Genomic DNA, 21994 nt, shown 5'->3' with positions numbered 1-21994 from the left:
ATAATGTTCTTTATAGGATAAATGTTTTATATATTGCAATCTGACTTTATATACATAGTTTCTTAATCTAAAAGTAGTCTGTGGGCCAAGAGAACACTACAGTTTTCTTGAAACAGTCACAATAAAATTCAGGTATATTCAGACATGACTAATTACACTAAATAATATGAGTTTTTTTTATACTTTTCTGTAACATGGTGTATTGAGATAATTAGGATATGTTTAAAAAATATTATAATAAAGAATGCCTCCATTACTTTGATTTATTTTTACCCACCTTGATTGATTTTCAAACTAGCAGTTTGACTATCAATCAGCCATTAATCTGCTACTGAAATCAATACTAACCATACTTAAAATGCCTATTATATACCTGTATTATTAATACATCCGTATTCATTTTCATTACATTACTTCCTCATGTTTTTACATCTTAATGTTTTCATATTACATCTCTGTGCTTTGTTATTATATCTATATCTCATGTGGTTACATGTCTTGTATATAGATTTGCTCCACTTACTCACATTTCTATAGAACTTCAATTTTTCCAACCTGAGTGTGAGGCACTTTCTGGACTTCAGCATAGGAGGATGATTCACAGAGTGTTACTGCTTTCTGGTCTACTGGGCATCCTGTTTGTAAGTCAGCTCAATAAAGACTGCAACACGTCTGTCTGTGTGTATGGGTGTGTGTGTGTGTGTGTGTGTGCGCGCACATTATGGGCAAGCATACACATGTGCACACCTACCTTGTTTACACAGTGTGTAATATAAATATTTGATGTATCCCATCTGGCAGATTCTCTCCAACTGAAAGGGCCTGAGTCTATGTCTAATGACAAGCTGTTGGAAACACTCTCTGGAAAGTATTGTGAGACTAGGATCATGACTGAACAAGGCCAGATGGACTGTTGCTGTGATGAACCCAGAAAGAAATGAAAGAGTCGCAGTGCCCTCACTAAGAAATATAGAAGAGGATGGTTTAGGAAATTCTGCGGCTTTCCTAATGACGAACAAACTTCCCAAGAACAGGGGGAGAGAAAACGTGTTTGGAAGAATTACCTCATTGTTTCTATATGTCCAAATGACCCCATGACGGCAATGCAATATGGCTTCATACACTACAACCAATTCAGTAATGTTTTTCAACTGTGAGCAGAGGTCCTCTACTCAACTAATCAACACATTCAGTGGTTGGTATGAAATAACAGATTGACGTAGGAGTTGTGGATTATTCAGGTGTTAAACCAGTTCTGTTGATCTACAGGGGAATAGAATGTGTGTGCTCCAGTCTGTGTGTGTGTGTGTGAGGGAGGGAGGGAGGGGGGCCTGTGTGTGCGCGGGCGCGTGTGTGCGCATGTTGTTTGCAGAGGATATTTGTTGTTGCGCTGCCTGGCTGAGTGTACCTTGGTAACTGTAGATGTCACCCACGCTGTTCTGCCTCGTGATGTGATGCCAGTAGGCACTGCGAGGCAGGGAGATGGACTTGCTTAATTTTGTCTGGTTGGAGTGAGTCTGAAACAGAGACAACAACAACATCCTCAGCATGTGGGCTGCATCCCTAATGACACTACTTTTCATACAATGTACCACCCAGGCTCCGGTGAAAAGCAGCGAACCACATGGGGAATAGGGTCAAATCTGGCAGTTATATCTGGGGACATTCCGTCTAGGGACCAGGCTTAGGCATTAGGCCAGCGGGTGGCTGCTGCATGTCCAGACCTAAAGGCATGCAGTAAAAATCCCCAACATTTTATCAATACCGTAATACGAAATATGTTCTGGCGTGTGTTTAACGCTGGAGTTACTGTACTTTTAGCCTTCCCCTTTACACCAAGTACTTGGAACTGTTCCCAAATGGAGGAAGGCCAGAATCCCTGCCATATGCTGAGGTCTCTACAACCCCAGCCGGCCACACGGAAATACACACAAATGACAAGGAGGAGGTGAACCCAGGCCATATCCACAGGGAGTGTGTGTGTGTTTGTGTGTGTGTATGTGTGCGAGCGCACGCCTGAGCGTGTGTGGACGCGTGCGCGGATGCCTGTGTGCGTGACCCGTTTATGCATTTGAACCGTGTAGGCATGTGTGACGCGTGACGCCGTCTTGGTGTTACCTGTGAGCTCTTCTTTAACTCCTCCATCATCTTTTCGTGCTGCTGAGCGATGGATAGGGTGGCTGAGTGGACTCTCTGGTAGATCATCTCTCCTTCCCTCGTCTGGAACGTGAACAGACCCTCCCCCGTATCACACATCCTAAAGAGAGAGACAAAATGAAGAAATATGGGGAGAAAGTGATAGGAAGACAAGAGGGGGGGGGGGGTTAAAGACAGGCATGGAGTATGGGGACAGACAGTTACGAGAGACACCCAGCGACAAACCGTTCACACGGGTCTGAGTCCACAGAGAATAGATAGATGCAGGGTGGGAGCAGGTACGATCAATATATCTGATAGTTTGGGGGGGGGGGTATCACGACACATGGACAGGCCGGGATGTTTAAAGCTCTTCAAACTTGGAGAAAGTAGATATTTTTTCCACAAAGTAACTTTTTGTGTTTTGTGTGTGTGGAACTTGTTTTTCAGGACTCGTGAGGCCAGTTTTCCTCTCCAGTTGACAAACCAGTTCAAGTTCCAGCAAAGAGAAGTAGGACACAGATGAAATGTGAATGCGACCTTACGTTTCTGACTCATAGGTGAACCTTGTCGCTTCTCACACACTCCCGTTACACACACGCACAGTCACAATTGTATGGGGCACACGCAGGCACACACACACACACACCTTCCTGACTCGAAGGTGAACCAGGTAGAATCTCGTCCGTATCTCCTTAGTGAGTTGAGAGGCCACATGACCAGTTTGACGCGAGCGTTGTGGATATCCCACAGGTAGATGTTCTCATGGGTGATCTGCATGGTACACTCGCCATAGATGTCCAGGTTAGGTGTGGGCATCAGGTACACATTGAAACGCTCTGGAACAAAACCAACACACAGAGAAATGAAGCGCCAACTTTACAAACATTTGGACAAGGTCACTGTTTATTTGACATTTGGACATTTAATTATTCATGTACACCGTTTGGTCTGTTGGAGTAGGTTTTCAAGCTTTTTTCAAGCTTATTACTCCACTAAGTCTCCAGTACTACAGAACCCATTTTAGAAATGTTTCTCTATAACCCCACAGCCCCTCCCTGACCCTATTTTCTTTATTATACTGTCCTTCCTTCTAGCACTATCTTATTTGATAGCTATCACTGAGTATGGTTTGGTAATTATTCCTGGGTTAACTTTAAGTTGCTTTGGATATCAACATCCGATAAATGACTAGAATGTAAATGTGAAATATGAAGTGTAAGTCAGTGTTCTCGAATTACACAAAAAAAGGTCCCGCAGAAATCATCAGAGGCTTATGTCAGGGGTGTTAGGGAGAATGCTATGACAGACTGTTTGACAGATGCCATTAATGTACTGAGTGGGCTTGTGAGGTAGAACAATGGTTTCCAAGTCGGGGTACCCAGTCCTAAAGGGGTTTGCAGGGAACTGCCGGGAGGTCCACAGAAATGAATAAAAACCGCCAAATTGGTTTTGTTAAACAGTAGGCCTTGCCTGTGTTATATGATTCATGTTTCTCTCTCTCTCCAACCCATCACCACTGACAGTCATATTTTATTTAATAATGTAATTTTTTTTTTATCAGGATTTGTGACAGATGTAGCCACTTTCTCCTGTTGTTTCAGGTGATGGATGATGGGTGATATGCTAGTTTGTTATTCTTGTTTCGGCTAAACCATGGGTGAATGTCATTTTGATCGTTTGCCTGATGCTGACTTCAACTTAGTTTTTCATATAAACTATTCAGGTACAATATACCACTTATTTTTGGTTGCTTTGTCATTTTAAAAACCTAATTCAACAGCATCTCAAATGTCAAAATTAGTGAATGGTTATTCCTATTGCTTCAGTCACATAGGTTTTACTAATAATATACTTATTACAGCAACATACAGTAGAATGGTTTTAAAATCACTATGCATGGCATGCATCCAAACTATTAATTATTCTTATCTTATAATTCTTTTTTATGCCCTTTGCATAATGGCAATGCAAATGTCAACAAAAATGAATTGTTCTTCAAATTGGTAAGGCATTTTAAAAACATATTTTACATACTGTTCGAGTTTATTTTTTTATTTCTATATTAGGCTAATAACAACATACAATTTTGTTCCTCAAATGCAAAGATTAAGTCCTTGAAAGAGCTTGAATGTAACATTCCAATGTCTTCATGAACCCTGTGTTATTTACTAATGTACAGTAAATGGGCTACTCAAAAACAGTGAAATGGGAATAGAAACACTGAGGGTCTTTGGCCATGGACATAATTTCAAGGACCAACAAATATGTTAAGTTTGAAATCCCTGCAGTAGGCTACAGTCTATCGTCATTTCAAAACCCTGCAGTAGGTTACACTTCATCCTTATTTTAAAACCCTGCAGTAGGCTACACTTCTTCCTCATTTAAAAACCCTGCAGTAGGCTACACTTCATCCTCATTTTAAAACCCTGCAGTAGGTTACACTTCATCCTTATTTTAAAACCCTGCAGTAGGTTACACTTCATCCTCATTTAAAAACCCTGCAGTAGGCTACACTTCATCCTCATTTTAAAACACTGCAGTAGGCTACACTTTATCCTCATTTTAAAAGCCTGTAGTAGGCTACACTTCATCCTTATTTTAAAACCCTGCAGTAGGCTACATTCCATCCTCATTTTAATACACTGCAGTAGGCTACACTTCATCCTCATTTTAAACCATGTAGTAGGCTACACTTCATCCTCATTTTAAAACCCTTCAGTAGGCTACTTTTCATCCTCATTTTAAAACCCTGCAATAGGTTACACTTCATCCTCATTTTAATACCCTGCAGTAGGCTACACTTCATCCTCATTTTAAAACCCTGGAGTAGGTTACACTTCATCCTCATTTTAAAACCCTGCAGTAGGTTACACTTCATCCTCATTTTAAAACCCTGCAGTAGTCAACACTTCATCCTCATTTTAAAACCTTGCAGTAGGCTACACTCATAATTTGAAATGCAAAAAAAGACACCCCAAGACACTTCCAAATGCATCCCAAGATCAGCAGTTTGGAGAATTTGTCCTTCTATACTTGTGGACTTACAGTATTAGTCACTGAAATAAGTTTCTCCACTTGATCATTGAAAAGCCATTTGAGTCCATGCTGTTGTAGAGCCTACTTAAAATCCAGAATTATCATTCAAACCAGCTTGCATAAGCATGAAATCCATGTACTGAAGGGATAAAAAGGCCGCTCCTTAAAAATATTAACTTCATTCAAATTATTAAAAAAGGATGAGGCAGACAGAAAAAGTAATAAGAAAGTAATACGAACATAAAAATGGAATAGTTCTTAGAGGCCGTGCTTGGCTCAGCCCAAATGGAAGTTACGTAAAAAACTGATAAAGACTAAAGACATAAAGATGTGGCCCTAGAAATATGACATAGTTCATACGAAATACATTATTATTTTCCTTGAGAGAGAGAGAGAGAACGTCTTTACAGTGAGCGTTGAAGAGGTCAGTGTCCAGTCGTAAATGAGTCAGCGTAAAAAGCTATGTTTATTTTAATAGTCTTGCAAATAGGACAGGTGGTAGCAAAATTCCCTAAACACACCGTAAACACTCCCTATAAACATACGGAAAGATACTGTCTGTACAAATTTACCAGAACTTACACATTTTTCCTAAATGAATATGAGAGCAAATACGCACCTACACAAGATGAATAGAAGACATTCTGACTTATACGGGTGGGTAACCTTCTGAAGGAAATCATACATGTAGTATAACAAAAACTAATCAAAGACAAGTAAGTTATGTCTCCTAAAAAGGTCTAAATGAGGTGAAAGTGCACAATCAGGAGGTGCATTATAGGTAATGTGTAGAATGTGTAAAGGACTTTTACTGACTTTTTGGAATAGCAAATATATCAGTAAACTTAAGAACCACAGGGAAGTCACAGGTTAGGTCATCTTTAAAAAGCAGCCATATCGAATGCAATCAAACAGTATTTGAAACTATTCTGGCAGAATATAATACAATTAACCTTTGACCCCTTCTAATGTTTCCTTTCTTTAATGGTTTGGAAAAGCTAGGACAAGAACCTCAAGGCCACTATGACACAATTTCCCAGCAATAGGAAGGTCCCCAGGACCAGAACTGGACAAAAGGTCAAGGAAAAGTCAAGGAACTGGACAAAACATGTGGCCATGACAACCCTTCCCAAAAATTTTTTTAAGATGCTCTTTGGAAAATCCCAGTGAACTAAAAAAATCAGGGGACCATGACAATGTTCTGACCACTTTAGGGATTTTTTTTTATACCATCTTGGGGAGATCTTAATAACCTTTATTTTGTTTCAGGGTATGTAGGTTTAAACACCTGACACGTTCCTTAAAAAGTCCTGACATGGTATTCAAGGAATCTAATGAGAAAGTTGCGGACGTCCTGTTTGCAGGGACCTCATCCAAATCTCTTAACCAACTGTCAGTGAGCTCCTTTAATTCTACATTCACATTCATAATTACGCCTAATGTTCCCAAATAAGTGCCATGAGCCTGTAGGCTATTTTCGGAGTATGGAGAAAATGAACTTTGATTTAATCATCTTCCTCTGTCATTAGGAAATCACTTATTGAAATCTAATCACGGAGTGTGGAGTGTTGAGCTTTATGTCTCTGTTCTTTCTATTATTGTGTGTCTGTATTTTTGTAGTCTGAAAATGATTCATCTTTATAAAACCTGGACTGGGAGACACGAGTCGGTTACATGGACTCAACATGCCGTTGTTTGCATAGATATAGTAGCTGTATATTTATATCTAACAGGAATCAGCCACACCTACACATCTCCTGGAGAAGATATCCTGTCCCTACTCTTGAGTGTTGGATACAAGGAAAGATGTGATGTCATATTGAACTTGAAATAACCACATTTTCAAAACAAATCCCAAACAATAAAATAAAAGAAAAATTTTTGGATACAAAATAGGCAAAAGTAAAAATATTAAACAAAACTTTAATATAAAATCCATTAAGAAAGTTGGTATATTTTCTAGTATCAGATTTTATGTCAAATAACACTAAAGGCACTTTCACTGTCATTTCAAATCATTATCCATTATTGTTCTGGGAAAGATACATAGGTCCTAGAACTCCATATATACACAAACGGGTTTAGGAAAATGGCATCATTGACTTTGTACTCATTGGATTTAGTGCCTTGGACCAGTATGTATTATAACAACTCCTGGTTATTAGTAATGGTGATGTATTTTACAGACTTAGCATACTATTTTCCATTAAGATGCTTTAAGTCAGCTTTTTGCCTCTACAGACATGAATAATTTCTCTGTTTAGATAATCCAACAATTTCTCTGTAATATTTTTTATGTCTATGCATTTCATGTATTCTTACCCCCTCTCTTTACTACTATGTAGTGACTTAAAAATCCAATGAAAGTAGCAAGTAAACAATCCTTAATTTATGCCAAGCCTTAAAGTGATTGCCTTATGTTATGCTCAAGCAGCCACAATACCCAAAAGGACTACTGTCCAAATTTCTTACTGAAATGCACACCTGACATTGCACAGATTTCTCACTTTCAAGTTTCCACTCACATGACCATTGTCTTCAGTTGATTATTCATAACCAGCATAACACATTCATTGTTTATACTAATCCAAATTGTAAATTTACACACACAGGTTATGCTTTGGTTCCAGAATGTGCTTTCCTGATCTAGGATTTGACTAAATAAACTGATGCTCAATTACACATTGCAAGGACCAGCTGGTAGTATTCTCTCAGTAACAGTGAAGTAAGACACATGCTCTTAGAGTATCTGGGAACTTGATGCTGGCTTGGCCAACCCGGAAGACCTAGCATGATATTTTTATGGTCCTATACCATGAATTACAAAATGGGTCACATTTAAGAAGGTAATTAATTATACACCCAGGTCTACATAATTACAGTTACAGTTCGTCTCCTTAACTAAACTTTCACCATACAATACTTTCTATATTTTCAACTAGTCTCCTTGACCATTACCATTACGAACATTTTAGATTGTGCAAACTCACAGATGCCTCCACCCACTCAGAAACAATGCAGTCATTTGTGTAGATCTCTCCTGATAACAGCTACCTCTTGATAACATAGAAAATCACTAATAACAGCTACCTTTCCTCTTTTTTAAAAAACTATTTCTCTCCTTTTCTCTTTGCTGGATAGGGGGACGTGTGGGGAGGATGATTTCACATGGCCTCGGCTGCAGCGGCTATAATCTCATCCATCTCTGTGACAAGCTTCATTATGAGGAGAGCCAGTGATGCACAGCACCTCTCATTAGGCCAGGAACAAGAACACACACACAAAAGCAAATACGCACAAACACACACCCACACACACACACACATACACACACACACACACACACACACAGACCTCACAAACACTTTTGGGCCGGTAATGAAACCGCCTACATGTGCTAGGCTGTTTGGCGGGAAAGATCGACCCAAAATGGGCTCTACTGGCAGGGACTAATTGGGGACTCACCGGCCCCAAAACCTCTGAGGACCCAGTGGCACAGCCACAGACTGTATAGGGCGGTAATGAAACTGCTAAGCTGTTCGGGGCAGGATTGACCCAAAATGGCTTCCATTAGCTGGGGTTCTAATTGGGGACTCACCGTTTTGCTCCCGCTGCACTCCCGCTGCTAACAAGTCTGGTTCTCCCAGGCTGATGTCATTCAGACGGCTTCCTAGACACTCCACACACAGCAGCTTGCACCACTCCTCTGCGTCCAGCTCTACAAATAGTTAAAATAAGAGTTAAACACACATGCGCCCAGAGATCAGCTCAAAACGACATCTCTGCATGCAGCTATTAACAAAGTTCAAACAAGTTAAACTCATACATACACACAAATGCTCCTCTTCATTTACTTCATACAAACTAAGAAGAGTACACACGCGTTTCGGCAAAAAAAAAAAAAAACACCCTGCTATAATAACTAGTAGTCCAAAAAAAAGTATACTAAACCCGCAACCCTACACCTATATGTAATATTAACGTAACTCTAACCTAAGTCACAATAGTCAAAGTGTAATAACTAACTCTAACCCCTAGCTGTAACCTCAAAACGAACCTGAAACCTTCAACCTAACCCACAAGTATACAAAACCATTTTGATATTGTTTTTTTATGAATCATGCTATCATGTTTTGGTTGATTCTGGTGCTGAAAAGATCGACTACACGCAAACACCAACGGGACACAGTAGGATCAACTGATCTTCTTAACACCAGAAAATCAATAGCCTATTATCCCAAATACGGTGAACTCATTAATGTGTATGAAGTATGGGTGTAGAAAACAATTAACAGGATTGATCTCTAAGGACATTGTGAGAATACATCCCGAAAATAATTACCTCAGAGCAACAGTTACAATCTTGTAATCAAACTCCTACGCGTCGATAATATCTCAGCTGCCACCATCAGTTAAACACACACCCATTTTTTTTCTCACTAACGCAGACATGGACACACACATGAAAATAAACATGTGAGCACACACACACACAGACACAGAGAGAGACACAGGCAGAGACAAAGACACCGAGACAGACACAGAGACACAGGCAGAGACACAGACACAGAGACAGACACAGAGACACAGGCAGAGACACAGACACAGAGACAGACACAGAGACACAGGCAGAGACACAGGCAGGCACTATATACAACAGTTTGGGCATTCTAAAAGCTGAAACTTTACTCTTGGTCTTGATGAGGGAAGAGGGGGGGCTGTCTGGTGTTTACGATTGAATTGTTTAATTAGACACTAAGTGGAGGCTGATGGTTTCATGAATCACATTCTCAAAGGGCAGATAGATAGACATTTGCTGGCGCATACAAATGTTTTCCCTCCAAACATGAAAATGGTTTACAATGGAAAGTAAGACTGTCGCTTTTGGTTGAGAGTTACTGAGCTATGAAATGAATTCAACCGGGTAGACGTTGTCTCTTCCTGCTTGTCCTCTCCCCAAAGGAACTCTGGGTTCTGACACTGTGGTCACTGACGTGTAGAAAGACTCATGGGTGTACTGGGATGCTGCTGTGTGTGTGTGTGTGTGTGTGTTTGGAATACAGGGCTGTTTATTGGTCTTTTCCCAAACCTATTGTTTGAGACGATGGAACATTCACGTTTTCAAGGGTAAAGGGTCTGATTGAACATCACAGCGTTAGTGAGGATGTTCATCCACACACACCCACTGATACATCACTGTACTGATACAGCCCATGTTGGTACATTTCCTCCCTTGCTCTGCCAATGTCCTCTGCCCTGAGAGTGTCTGAATTCTAAACCCACACACTATTTTAGAGCTGCTAAGTGGAAAATCACAGAAACAAACAGTTCATCAGTGAGGCAGGATCTCTAGACCCTGGCCAACACAAGAGAAGACATGCTGTAGAATTACAGGACACAGAGGAGCAAGGACAAGACACAAAGCCAGGAAGAGAGGGACAGAGAAAGAGGAGGAAAGGGAAAAAACTGAGAGAAGTGGAAAAAGAAATCAGTAAAAGCACAGGGAGACAATCTGACAATATCCCAGTAGCACAATGGGAAGGACACAAGTGATGGACATGAGAGGTCAGCGTGAGGGGATAGAGACCGTGAAAGATTGAGTGTAGGTGTGTTTCAGTGTGTGTGTGAGGGCAAGGAATAAAGGACTGTGAATCCCTCCGCGCGTGGCAAGTGCTCTAAAGGGGTTTGGGATTGGGCATGTAACCCCTGACCCTTATATGTTTCCATGTCTGTCTGTCTGGTTGGGCAACAGAAACTCCATGCACGAATAGTACATGGAAAGTTATTTTTTGTGCAGACATTTCAGAATTAATGTTTTGGCCCCCAGAAGGATAGTGAAAAATAAAATGTTGGTGTGTGTGTGTGTGTGTGTGTATGAGTGAGCCTGTGAATGCTTGTCTGCAGAGAAAGAGACTGAAAAAGAGAACGGGAGAGGTAGAGAGGGAGAGATAGAGAGAGGGAAGGGAAGGGACTGATGCAATTCACTACACCTCACGAGGCACATAATCTCTCCCCTGAGATCCACTGCTACAGCTTAATCAGCACAACTCTCTATTTCTTTCTCTCCCTCTCTCTCCCACACACACACACTAAAACCACATGCTGACTAGCAACACTATTATTAAAGACCACTAACACTATTATAACAGACCACTGATACTATTATTAAAGACCGCTAACACTATTATTACAGACCACTGATACTATTATTAAAGACCGCTAACACTAGTATTACAGACCACTGATACTATTATTAAAGACCACTAACACTATTATTACAGACCACGGATACTATTATTAAAGACCACTAACACTATTATTACAGACCACTGATACTATTATTTAAAACCACTAACACTATTATTACAGAACACTGATACTATTATTTAAAACCAATAACACAAGTATTACAGACCACTGATACAATCATTAGAGACCACTGACAACAGTATTACAGACAACTAACACTATTTTTACAGACCACCAACACTAGTATTTCAGACCATTGACACTACCTCTAACATTATTATTAAAGACCACCAACACTATTGTTAAAGACCACTAACACTATTATTACAGACCACTAACACTTGTTAAAGACCTCTAACACTATTATTACAGACCACTGACACTTGTTAAAGACCTCTAACACTATTATTACAGACCACTAACACTTGTTAAAGACCTCTAACACTATTATTACAGACCACTGACACTTGTTAAAGACCTCTAACACTATTATTACAGACCACTGACACTTGTTAAAGACCTCTAACACTATTATTACAGACCACTGACACTTGTTAAAGACCTCTAACACTATTATTACAGACCACTGACACTTGTTAAAGACCTCTGACACTGTCATTCCCTCTTCCTTCATCCCACGACCTCTCCATGTGTCCCTCCTTTACCCAGAGTTTCATTCATTGCTTACCTGACTCACAGGCAAAGGTCTTGGACGTCTCGTCATAGAATATGATTGCCAGCGCATGTTTCTTCGTCTCCCGAGGCATCCGTGTAATGTTCTTAATATTGTGGAGCTCCGTGATCTAAGAAGATAACAGCCAAATTAACAAGACAACAGCTGAGGGGAAAATCCACAATAACTCACTGTTTAGTTAAGTTGTGTATGTCATGATCAGAATGAAACCATTCACGCTCCAGAAATAGAAATCATAAAAAAAAAAAAAAGAATATCATTTTTGGAAGCAATGTTAGCTGAAAGTGTCACTAAAATAACTTTTTTAAAGACTGTTATATTAATTCCAGCCTTTTTTTTATAAACCACATTGATGATAAAACTATTTTAATAAAAAAATGTACGTTTGATTTGTGGGTTTAAGTTACACTTCTCAAAAGAAAAGGTCATTTTGAACTAGTCTAATTTGTTACTTGACAACCACTCACTGAAAAAGAGAATGTGTACCCAAACATAGTTAGGTCCGGAAATATTTGGACACAATTTCATAGTTGTGTCTCTGTACGCCACCACAATGAATTTGAAATGAATCAACCATGGTTCAATTGAAGTGCAGATTTTCAGCTTTAATTCAAGGGGTTGAACAAAAATATTGTATGACACATTCAGGAATTGCAACCATTTCCATACACAGTCCCCTTATTTCAGGTGTTCAAATGTAATTGGAAAAATTAACACAATCCTAAACAAAATGTTCATTTTTCGACAATCCTTTGCAGGCAATGACTACTTGAAGTATGGAATGCATGGACATCACCAAATGCTGGGTTTCCTTCTTTGTGATGCTTTGCCAGGCATTTGCTGCAGCTGTCTTCAGTTGTTGTTTGTTCATGGGTCTGCCTTAAGTTTTGTCTTCAGCAAGTGATATCCATGCTCCATCGGGTTAAAATCAGGTGATTGACTCTGCCATTGCAGAATATTCCTGGGTTAAAAAACTCCTGGGTTGCTTTCGTTTTGGGTCATTATCCATATGTAAAGTGAAGCGCCGACCAATCAACTTCGCTGAATTTGGCTGAATCTGAGCAAACAATATATTCCTATACAATTCAGAATTCATCCAGCTGCTTCTGTCTTCTGTCCAATCATCAATAAACCCTAGTGACCCAGTGCCATTGGAAGCCATGCATGACCATGCCATCACACTGCCTCCACCGTGTTTTACAGATGATGTGATAAACTTTGGATCATGAGCCGTTCCAAGCCTTCTCCATACTTTTTTCTGCCCATCATTCTGGTACAGGTTGATTTTAGATGCATCTGTCCAAATGCTGTTCGGGAACTGGTCTGGCTTTTTTAGATGTTTTTTGGCAAAGTTTAATCTGGACTTTATATGCTTGGGGCTTATAAATGGTTTGCACCTTGTGGTGAACCCTGTGTATTTGCTCTTGTGAAGTCTTCTCTTTATGGTAGACTTGGATAATGATATGCCTACCTCCTGGAATGTGTTGATCACTTGGCTGGATGCTGTGATTGCATTACCATGGAAAGGATCCTACCATCATCCACCACTGTTGTCTTTTTGTGGTACAGAGCTCGCCAGTGCGTTCTTTTTTTCTCCGAATGTACCAAACTGTTGATTTGGCCACTCCTAATGTTCCTGCTATCTCTCTGATATATTTTTTGCAGCCTTTTGCAGATAGATTTCACTTGCATTGAGAGCCCCTTTGTTTGCATTTTGTGGGTTCACAGCAACAGCTTCCAAATGTGAATGCCACACCTGGAATCAACTCCAGACCTTTTACCTGCTTAATTGGTGATGAAATAACGAAGGAATGGCCCACACCTGTCCATGAAAAGGCAGTTGAGTCAATTGCTCAATAACTTTGGATCCTACATATTAAAGAGCATTCATTCTTAAACCCATCCTCCAATTGGGATGTGAATGCCCTCAAACTGAAGCTGAGATACTGCATATTAAGCCCATGTATTCATTATTTAACTGTAACTTGAATATATTTAGGTAAACAGCCAAAATAACGAAACTTGTGTCCAATCATTTCCAGACCTAACTGTATAGGTAATGGTTTATAATGGTTTATAATTATTTAAATGTTCATGCACGAATCAACTCAGTGTACTAAACATGTGTTTGGATATACATAGGTCTGACCCGAACAAAAAACAAACCCATAGGAGCCATTGGTGATTGTGCTTCACTTTGCAAACAACCACTGATCGAATTGACACTTAAGGACCAGATTCAAAAGCTCCTAAATCACGTTAACTCCAGGATTGATTGAATACAACAAAGAGAAAAGATTACATTTAATTGAATATTTTGTGCATTTATATGGCTGTTTTATTCAACAATCTGCTCTCTGTTCACTGCTGGACAGATAAGAGCCATTACTTCATTGTGGAGAGCTTGCTCAGAGGAAACTGTGGGCACAATGCCTGCTGATAGAATGTATTAGGTGGGCTCACTGCCCACATGTTGGGGTATAATGTGTATATGTGCGCATGTGTGCATGTGCGTGTTTGTGCACATGCCTTATGAAAATATTTTAGAGATCAGGGTTGACATGCAGATTTTTATGTCGTATAAGATTTCTGTGAAATAAATTCCATATACTATGACCAGCATTTTATACTGACTGCCACAATGGTGGACAAACTATGTAATGTGAAGCCATCGTGACCGGTGAGACGGAACATGTAATTTTTCACTTTAACCATAGTATTCATTATCCAGGAAGTAGCATTTATATCATCTGTTTGCAGAACTATGTGAGGAAGCGAATATGAAGTGAATGGGGTTTGTATCTTCTCTCAGGAACAAAATTAAACAGACATGCTAGCCCCGGCAAATCAACACTGAAGCTGTTTAAGCATGTGTGGTTATCCTGACACTTTCCTAACCTCACCTCATCCTCCCCTCACCTCCATATTCCTCCCCTCTCATCCTGTCCTCACCCCCACAGTCCTCTCCTCTCATTTCTCTCCTTCGCACGTTCCCTCTCTTCTGTCTTTTTCTCCAAATCTTCCCCCTTTCTTCCTCTCAGAACATGCTGCCAAAGTAAGATACTGTAGCCCATACGAATTCCCTCTCTACAAGAGCTACACAGTAACCCAGGGTCACCTATTCATCTGATCCAGTTGAATGCATGCTATCTGCCAGGATGGGAGCTGTGACATTCAGGCAAAAAAAATACAAAAAAATTAATGAGGCAATGCCCAGCTCGCCATAGCACAAATCTCTGCCACAGTCAATTCTTGAAACAGTGAAGACATCGCCAACAATGTGGTAGAGTGGACATTTACCCCGCTTGGTAACATCTTCCCCCAGCCTTTCTAAGACGTACAGGATACCAGGGCATCTCCTCCAACCTCTGACTTTCTCCTATGAAAACCTCCTTGGCCATGATAGCAGCCCCGGAAACCGGACCTTCCAAAGCTCCACAGTATTGAACAGTACAATTGTTGTGCCAATCGATTCCTCAGAGGAAACAGACTAATCCAAGTATGCCTTTTCATCCTTTTCTGGCTGCACCAGGTTAAACCTAAGATGGTGCTGTGCTGCTCAAGACGTCCAATTCTGTACAGGAAATGCCAGAGTTTGGTAAATCCCAGCCAACAAGTCTGTTTTGATTGATCTTATACATGGTGCCAACAGGCTTCCTTATTGACAGGAAAAGGAAGAAGACAATAAGTGGTTTCACTACAACAATGACAATGCAAGCGAGACCAAAGTCCCATTAACAAGACAAAAACTTGCATGAGCCAGTGACAAAAAAAAACAACACCAAAATGTGTTTGAGCCTATGTTAACAGAGCATGTGCTTACTTGCAAACCCGGGTCAGTAGCAGAATTCACCGGCTTGTGTTTGCCAACAATCTTACTAGCCAGTTAACCAGGCTGAAAAGGTGGAAGAACAATCAGAAACACAAGCAAAAAAATATGACATGGTACAAAGCCTTAGCTCATAGAGAGTTAAATTGCAGCCAGGCTGCCAATATTGAGTTCTATAATCATTCTGCTCAGTGTGACAAAGAGCAAAGAATAAGGATATTCGGGCTGGTATTTATAGCACCTGGAAGACAGCTCTTATGGTGAGCCTAAGGCTTATAGTGGTCTTTTCAAGGCGTGATTGGCGTACTAGATGAGCACCAAACCATACAGTGTTGTATGGGGTGACCGACTGAAAAGGAACCACTGGCACGGTATTTGGCTGCGACTGACTCTTGACGTACACAGACAGCTAAAACAGTAAACAAGTGAGACATTGAGTGGTTCCTTTATCAGAATATTCAGAGTCGTTTAGCTGGGTAGACCATATCACTTAAAAAAAAGTAAAAAAAAGAAAAAACGAATCTGCTGTTGTTTTTTTATGAATCAGTGAAGCTGCGTGTTTTCTCTGAGGCACTCTTATGGACCTTTCCAAATTTGTGTGGGTGGTTCAAGAGACGTATTTTCAGGTGCACTGGGGAGCACTATGGAGAAGCATTTTCAGGTGCACTGGTGCATGCATTCACACCTCACTCATCTGCTGTGTGAAGCAGACCTCTCTAGAGAGGTTAACACTCGATACAATGCTGTGGGAATGTACACCACCTGAAAATCTGTATTTAATTTATTTCTTAACATATTTATACATGCTGTATGGACATGTAACTGACTTTTAACAGATATATCAGAAAAATTACTCAGCAATAACTAATGCATTAAATTATAATCTAATCTATGTGTATCATCCCATCAAATTGCAAAATGTGAAATTAGGTGGAACAATCAAATAATTACTTGATTGACAATTATTAGAGTATCTCAAAGGTTCCATCCATACATAATCAATAGAAAGCTTGGTTTGGGTTGGTGTTAACCAAGTGAAATCTGACATCTACCAGATCAAAACTGTTCTCTGATTACCTCCAGAAGAAAGACTGCTGACGCCAATTACCCCAGTGTCTGACAGATAATTCACAAATTGTGAAAATTCCAGACAACTAACAAGCCATCTAGGACAGACTGTCTCAATAAATTCAGCCCAATAGCCAACCTAAAGACACTCAAACGTGCTTAATCCTTGGTTAACATCAACGGATCTACAGGCATCTCTTGCCACAAAGAATGTTGAATTGTAAGATTCAGCTGTGAAAGGGACCCCACAAACTTGAACTACATTAATAAAGAGAGCACTGCATCTTTTTCTTTTCTTTCCCAAAAAATCAAAAAGGGAGGTTTTGAGTGAGAAACAAATGGGTTAAAGTTAAGATACCACTGTAAATTGAATGCTTCTGTTCCTCACTCAAAACTTTCCTTTTCAACTTTTTTGGAAAGGAAAGAGAAAGGTGCAGTGGTCTCTCAATTTTTTCCAGAGCTGTATATATAAACTGAAGTCATCAGAAAAAAAAACAGGATGCCCAACAAAACTACTGAAAATGGGGTATTTGGAAAAGTGTGCAAACATTTATTCCAAACAGTCAATAAGATAGGCAGCTTCCAGAAATGCCTACATTAAGTTATTTCTTAAGAGTTAACTTTTGTTATTTACTTTAATGACAAATATTGTTTAAATACCGCCATATAAAAAAGACAAACCTTTGCAGGGGGTGTATTTTATATGCTTTCACACCTGTATACGCTTTGATGCTATGCTGCATTACAAAAATCAGTTTATTCAAAACAGATCCTTGCATTATTCCTTAAGTTCCTCTCTCCTGTTGACGGATGCTGCCCTGACTCAACTGTTCTGCATCTTAACCCTCTAAGCATTGGGGTATGAACAGTAACTTAAAAACACAAACAAAACCACACAAAGCAATAAAAGGTGTCCTCGAAAGTATCAATTACGCGTGCCTTCTGCAGCTATCGCAAATCAGCATAGGCCTTCAGTATAGTCACGCATTAAAGAGCCAATCCACATCAAATGCTTTAGTTTCCCAGCAAGTCAGCCTCATCTAGGGCTCCATCTCCTCTCCCCACGTTATAGCAGAGCCATGTAACGCACTTTAACATCATCTGCCTCATCACTGATAATGAGGCCTAATTGGGGTATTTTGTCAGCGTATAAGAGGCAGAGAGAGAGAGAGAGAGAGTGATGTTTTATTCCAGATTATCATCCTCAAAGTGTGTAAAATGCCCCAGAGGAATGAGATTTAAGCAGCAAAATGTGCCTTAATGGATTCTTAAAAGCAATATCTGTACCCTGTGAGTAGCACCGGAGGAAGAGAAAGTATCTAGTTTTTGACGGATTGTGTGTAATACAATTTCCTCAGAATTGTGTGTAATAGTACAAATGCTTGGTGTTATTGTTTGCAGTGAAATGGCCGTTAAGGTTTGTTATTAGATTAACATTAATGGTAGTTGTTAAATTGTGATGAGTAGTGGGACACACAAATGAATGTCAGCATGTCCCTGTTCTGAGGCTAAAATCTGTCTACTGGGTGTTTCCTTTCTATCCAGACAACTAATGACTTTGTCGTCCAATTAAGTGAATAAGTGACTGAAAGGAAAAAAGGGTTGAATTTTTTATTGTAAAAGAGATCGTGGATTGCATCTCTGTCACTCAGTAGCTTGCGTGGTCATATTGATGAACAGAAATGTTGATGATTTAAAACGGGTTGATTGCTGGTTTGTCTAAATTGCACTATAGGGCCTTGGTAATACGACAACATTGCTGAAGTAGGCTAATATTTAGTAGAAAAAAAACTTTAAAAAACGCTAGCAATGCTAACTAAATAATAGGTAGCATCAAAATATTAAAAAAAGGTTTAGCTACTATTTATTTGCCTTCTTTAGAGATGGTATCATGTATTTAAGCCTTAGTAATGCACTTCAAACCAAATCTTCCCCAGCTCTTGATGCATTTAGTAGAATCTCAGTTGGACATCAGCCCCAAAATGAATGTTCAAAATAGCATTGTGACAAAACGTGACATCTACGAATGTAAAATGGTGTTTACCTTGTGAAAGCTTCTGAAGTACGCTGCCTTCTCATCTGGGTATTTCTCTAACCGCCTAGGTCCCTTACTGGAAGCCTTTTTAAACACCAGCCAACACCTCCTGAAGATCTGGGAAGAAAACATGTAGAACACAACCATCAGAACCCCAGCAGAGAACATACATAGAGCAAAACTCTCATGTCCATCAGATCCCCTCCAAAACCATGATAAAACATGTAGAACAAAAAAGCTGAACCATTGGGCCACAGCATAATAACCAAAAACCACAGAGAACACAGAGAATGGATTGCTGTTGAGCTCAATGAAGACATGTCAAATAGCACTGTTTGACACATTAAATCAGCTATCCACAGTTACCCGGCTGACACTTGTGTGCTTAGATTAGATTCAACTTTATTGTCATTGAACATTACAAGTACAGTACAACGAAATGCAGTTTGCGTCTAACCAGAAGTGCAAATAGAAGAGGGCAGAAAATGCGCAAATATTTACAAGTATTAAGTATATGTATATTATAGGTGGAATGTATAGATGTGCAATGAAGACAAATGCAGTATAAATGGCAAATCTAAATGTGCAATTAAGGCAAATATAGGAGGGCAGAAGATGTACCAGTATTAAGTATAGTGCATGTTACAAGTGGTATCATCCTAAATGGCATTCTAAATGTGCAATGGAGAGAAATTGAAGGAGTAAGGTAGCATGTGTAACTGGGATTCAGAGATAGCAGATGTATATGTAACAAATGAACAAAGAGGCAAATTGAATGTGCAAGGTGCAAATGCAGGGATAGCAGTAGTGAGGTTCAAGAGGTAGGCATGTACATGTAACAACTGAAAACTTTCAATGACATGCTGCTGCCACATGGGGCAGTATCAAATACATTTTCTCGTGGTCAAAGTAAACTGAACAGAATAGAAAGACTACATCCACACTACATCCATTTCCAGAACTGTGTTTGAAACTATGCTTTTTTGTATTCTGTTGTAATCCTTTTTTTGTAATAATAAGATTCAGGTGATCATTTAGATCTGGGCTGAGATGGCTGACTCACAGGAAGCAGCAGGATCCCATAAATTCTACCCTATCTTTTAAGATGGTTGCATGTTATGGATAATGTTGATCTATCCAGCAAACATTCATAAACCAGCTTATTTCATGTTATTTTGAAATACAGTAAGAAAATATAGAGAACAACGTTTTTGATGTTTTTTTTCTGATGAGTTTCAGGATAACTTGATCAGAAGCCGAAACCATGGAGACGGTAATAAACAAAACTGAAAACCATCAGAAATCTGAAGTCTGCAAATAGACTGATTACACAGCCAAGCAAAACCGAAACCTGAACTGTCAAGGAAATTTTTATTACATAACACTGAAAGGTTTTTATTAAAACATTTGTATTAAAAACAACAAATAAATCAATAGTAACTCTACTTTTTAGCCGTTCCAACCAGGCTGTGTCATTATTTCTACGTGAGGATATGAATGTTTGGATCCAGACTCCTTTTGGTCAATTGAAACTGGGTTGTTTGTGCACTCATTTATTAGCAATTCAGATTTTTCGATGCAATGTCTATTTGGATCTATACAAACACACATCAATATGAATACATACAGAGGCATTTACAAATGTATACACAAATGCACACCTGACACAGAGAAACATAGACACACAAATTCTTCACTAATATCACTATCATGTATAAAGACACAAACGTTGATGTGACAAACTGCCCTGCACAACGTAACAGTAAGCACCGTGCCTTTCTTTTGGCTCTGTACCCCGAAAGTGTAGATTAGAAATTAAACTTCATTTCTAAGAGATTAAAGACGGTAAGATTTTATTTTGTGTACATATTGGTTTCACCACACTATACACAGTTCCCCTATTTCAGGGCACCAGAACCATTGGTTTGACAAGTTTTTCTTTGGAGAGTAGTGCCGGTCAACTTTGGGAGCAGAGAGGACAATAACTGTCCACAACAATATTATCAGGCTCGAAAAATCTGAAAGAACGACCTCAAACCGTTTGAATGGCACTTCATTATACAGCAAAACTATGACCCCAAGCATACTGCCATAGCAACAAGGATGTATTTTTAGGGCCAAAAAGATCAAATTCAATGGTTCATATGCTGAAATGGAGACTTATGACACAAATATCTCAAAATGAACCACAGAAGATGGAAAGAGTACAAGCCTGGCAGAGAATCAGCAAAGAAGATCGACATCAAGCAATTGTTGCTTTACAAATACTATACATAAATGCTTCATTTGGACATTATATGAATCTGTCCCATTACTTTTGGTGCACTGCAGAGGGGAAAAAGTACAAAGTAAAGGTACACAGGTGCGTTCAGCTGTGTTAACCACTTGAGGGAAGTATTTAATTAAGATCTAAGCAACCCAGTTAAGAGAGTGCATAACTAACTAGTGATCAATTAAATAAAGAGGAAGAATGTAAATGATCAATTAAGGTCACTCGTTTGTTATGACCTCTGTTCACCTGGTCATTTAGCTCTTCCTTAGGAACTTCCCAAAACTGGTGAACACAGCCTAGTCCTTTTACTTTGTATTTTTACACCTCTGCAATAGGGGAACTATGTATAACGTGTACAAAAATGGTGAAACCAATATGTGCACACACTCAAATAACGTAAAAGCTCATTCTTTAACCTCATAGTATTTTCAAATGTAAACTTTGGGATTATAGAGACAAAAGCAGAAAATATTGCTTGCTCTCCCAATAATTTTGAAAGGCACTGCGTCTGTCTCGTCTGAGAGGGTAGAGCTGCCTAAGAGTATAGCTTCCTTTGTTTTCGCGTTTCTCATTGAAGGCTTACTACTCAGGCTTACTAAGCACGGACTGACTGACCAAAGTGTGGTTCATGCACCCCTGTTGGGACCCAGAACTCTGTTGATCATCCACACA

At 39.5% G+C, this 21994-nt stretch overlaps 1 protein-coding gene across 2 annotated transcripts in view; it reads right to left on the bottom strand.

The window, feature by feature from the left end:
• dok6 (docking protein 6) overlaps positions 1–21994 on the bottom strand; it is a 64032-nt gene that overhangs the window by 10960 nt on the left and 31078 nt on the right. For both annotated transcript variants that reach the window (XM_020041990.3, XM_010891203.4), the window contains 6 exons: positions 19060–19167; positions 12113–12227; positions 8774–8893; positions 2786–2975; positions 2119–2257; positions 1409–1517 (listed from right to left, as the gene is read on the bottom strand). In XM_020041990.3, the coding sequence (XP_019897549.1) occupies positions 1409–1517; positions 2119–2257; positions 2786–2975; positions 8774–8893; positions 12113–12227; positions 19060–19167 (781 nt within the window). The remainder of the gene's footprint in view (positions 1–1408; positions 1518–2118; positions 2258–2785; positions 2976–8773; positions 8894–12112; positions 12228–19059; positions 19168–21994) is intronic.

The sequence above is a fragment of the Esox lucius genome, chromosome 21 (assembly GCF_011004845.1).
Source record: "Esox lucius isolate fEsoLuc1 chromosome 21, fEsoLuc1.pri, whole genome shotgun sequence".
NCBI lineage: Eukaryota > Metazoa > Chordata > Actinopteri > Esociformes > Esocidae > Esox > Esox lucius.
This window is presented reverse-complemented; position numbering and strand designations above follow the sequence as displayed.